Source organism: Empidonax traillii, unplaced genomic scaffold (genome assembly GCF_003031625.1).
Source record: "Empidonax traillii isolate 1590-97213 ecotype Southwest subspecies unplaced genomic scaffold, ASM303162v1 scaffold2533:size40725, whole genome shotgun sequence".
NCBI classification, from domain to species: domain Eukaryota; kingdom Metazoa; phylum Chordata; class Aves; order Passeriformes; family Tyrannidae; genus Empidonax; species Empidonax traillii.
Window position 1 is genome coordinate 28,686 of NW_020957726.1, and position 2,642 is coordinate 31,327.

A 2,642-nucleotide genomic window follows, 5' to 3' on the forward strand; every position below is an offset into this window, starting at 1 on the left:
AATCTCTACTATCTAGATAGATATCTTTTTAGATATTTTAAAAAATTAATTCCTTGTGGTAGATGAAATCGCTCACCCCAAGAATTCAACTCCCTTTCATCTGAGATAACCGAGGAATGCTTCCTTTTCCTCATCCTTCCCTCTGGGCACAGAAACAGTTTGTCTGGGTGGGTAGATAATATTTAAAAAAAAAAAAAAAATGTGGAGGCACCAAATTGCCACAAGAGCTGACAAATTACTCCTTTAATTGAAATTTGTGTCCTCACATTGACTTGGGAGTCTGGCATTCAAACCGTCCTCAGGTCCTGGAGATGAAAGAAGCTTTGAGGAAGGTTTTTCATCTGGTGCCAGGGGGGAGACTGGTACATAAAGCATGAGCAATTTAACTGCTGGCAACGATTTAACTACTGGGGACAATTGAAGCTGCTGCAATGTAATTTATACAATTTACCATCATTTATATTTTTAATAATTATTTAATCATTTGCATAAGTTATTAGAACACCCCAAATCTTCCCAGTGTGAGAATCTCTCCAATTTTTTTTCCCCAAACTGACTCTTTGAGCAGCTTCAGGGGCTGTTGCACATCTCATTTACATCTCAGGTTCTTAATTTTAGCAGAACCAATTTACTCGCAGGGATTTACTGTTTGCAGGAGCTCGTGGTGACAGGACAGCAGGGAATGGCTTGAAATGGCAGAGAGGAGGTTTAGGTGGATAAAGGGAAAAAAAAAATTTACTGTGAGGGGAGTGAGGCCGTGGAAAAGGTTTCCCAGAGAAGCTTTGGCTGCCCCATCCCTGGGAGCGTCCAAGGCCAGGTTGGAGCAACCTGGGCTAGTGGAAGGTGTCCCTGCCCGTGGCAGGGGGTGGGATGAGATGATCCTTAAGCTCTCTTCCAGCCCAAACCATTCCATGAATCCTTCCAGCCTTGAGAACAGTTTCCTGGCAGAGATGCCAAAAGCCAAGGATTCTGATGAGTCAGGGTGGAATCAACCTGCATTTTGCAGCTGCAAAATTAAACCTGTTCTGGATCTCAGGCTCTAAAGAGATGCCCTTCTCCAATTAGTGACCCAGGGCCTCCCCACCCTCATAGGGAACCATTTCTTCCCAATATCCAACTTAAATCTCCCCTCTGTCAGTCTGAACCCACCCCCCTTTGTCCTGTTACCCCAGTTCCTGATGAACATCCCTCTCCAGCTCCCCTGCAGCCCCTTCAGACCCTGGAAGGTGCTCTGAGGTCTCTTCACCACCTTCTCCTCTCTAGCCCCCCAAATTTCTCAGCCTGGCTATGATCCACTTGGTGATAAACTTCACCCAGGAAAAGTTTCAGAAGAAAACAAGAGGGATGGGGAAAAAAAACCACCAGAAGACTGGAGATACCATAACAGCAACACTTTATTAAGACCAACTGGTGGATTAAAAATACTGCAAAGCATCAGGGGCCAACATGGGGAGAAGGGCACAGCTCGTGGTTTGCATCCCACAGGCAGAGCTCTCCTTTCAGTGCAGGACTGCACCTCGACCATCAAGTCCCTCCCTCCTCTCGAAATTTAAACATTTACATCGAATTAGGCAGAGGAGCAGCAGAGCTACCGACTCGACTAGAAATACAGATCAAAACGGGAGCGGTGGCCTCGTTTTTGGGAACGACGGATTCCCACAGCATCCTTCGCTTCGGGAGGGGAGGAGGTGGTGGGCGCCTGAAGTTGCTTCTGGACGCTGTGGCCGTGAGCTCAGTCCTGCTTGGGGTGGGCACTCAGGAATCCCTGGTGATTTCTTTCCCCCCTCTCACGGAAAACGTTAACAGGGCCCGTAGAAGCCGCCGCGGAAGGCGCCGTAGCGACGGTTGTAGGGCCGGTTGTAGCCACCGCCCAGCCCCGGGTAGCCAAAGCCCCCCAACCCCAGGGAGCTGCCCGAATTGATGGGAACCCCCTCAGCGCAGAGGGCGCTGCCCACGGCGGCCGAGGCCGAGGAGCCCACGGTGGTGTTCTGGGGGAAGGAGCTCAGGATGGGCCCGGGCAGCGTCACCACCACGGGCGAGGGCTGGATGACCACGGTGGAGTCCTGGCACTGCCTCACGCAGGGCTCGTTGCAGCTGTTGGCCAGCGGGGTGGGCCCGCAGGAGGTGGAGGGGCAGCGCTCGTAGCAGGCCATGGATGGGGGGGGAATCTGAAAGACAGGGGGGCACAGAGGGGGTTTGTGGCGCTCAGAGCGGTGATCGGAACAGCAGCCTCTCCAGGGATCCCACCAGGAACCAAATCATTCAACCTGTTAGAGGAAAGCAGAGGCTGAGACATCCTCCCAGCTCTGGGGGATGCAGTGGGAGGAAGTGTCAGCGGGACAGAAGCAAAAGGACCCATCTTGTGACTTAATTTTAGTAGTTTGTCTCTTCTGAAAGTTCCTGGAGCTGAGACGCAGCTCCAGGAATTCAGAGCATGGCAGGAGCAACAATTAGGAGAGACACCTGCCCACAAATGTACTTATGTTGGCAGGCAGCTGGAAAAATGAAATGAGGAATTATTTCCCAAGGCTCCGACTTTGCCTACAAAGAGGTACAAATTTCAAGGCAATTGAGCATCCTTGAAGGGGAGGTCTTTTGAAAGCTTTCCCAGACACTTTTTCTGCAGGTGTTGTACCTATGAA

At 50.7% G+C, this 2,642-nt stretch overlaps 1 protein-coding gene across 1 annotated transcript; it reads right to left on the minus strand.

Moving 5' to 3' along the window:
• Positions 1 to 1,799: 1,799 nt before the first annotated feature.
• On the minus strand, positions 1,800 to 2,162 carry LOC114072021 (feather beta keratin-like). The gene has a single exon (XM_027909932.1). It carries the CDS (start codon positions 2,151 to 2,153, stop codon positions 1,800 to 1,802), a length of 354 nt encoding a protein of 117 aa, XP_027765733.1. The 5' UTR covers positions 2,154 to 2,162.
• Positions 2,163 to 2,642: the final 480 nt, after the last annotated feature.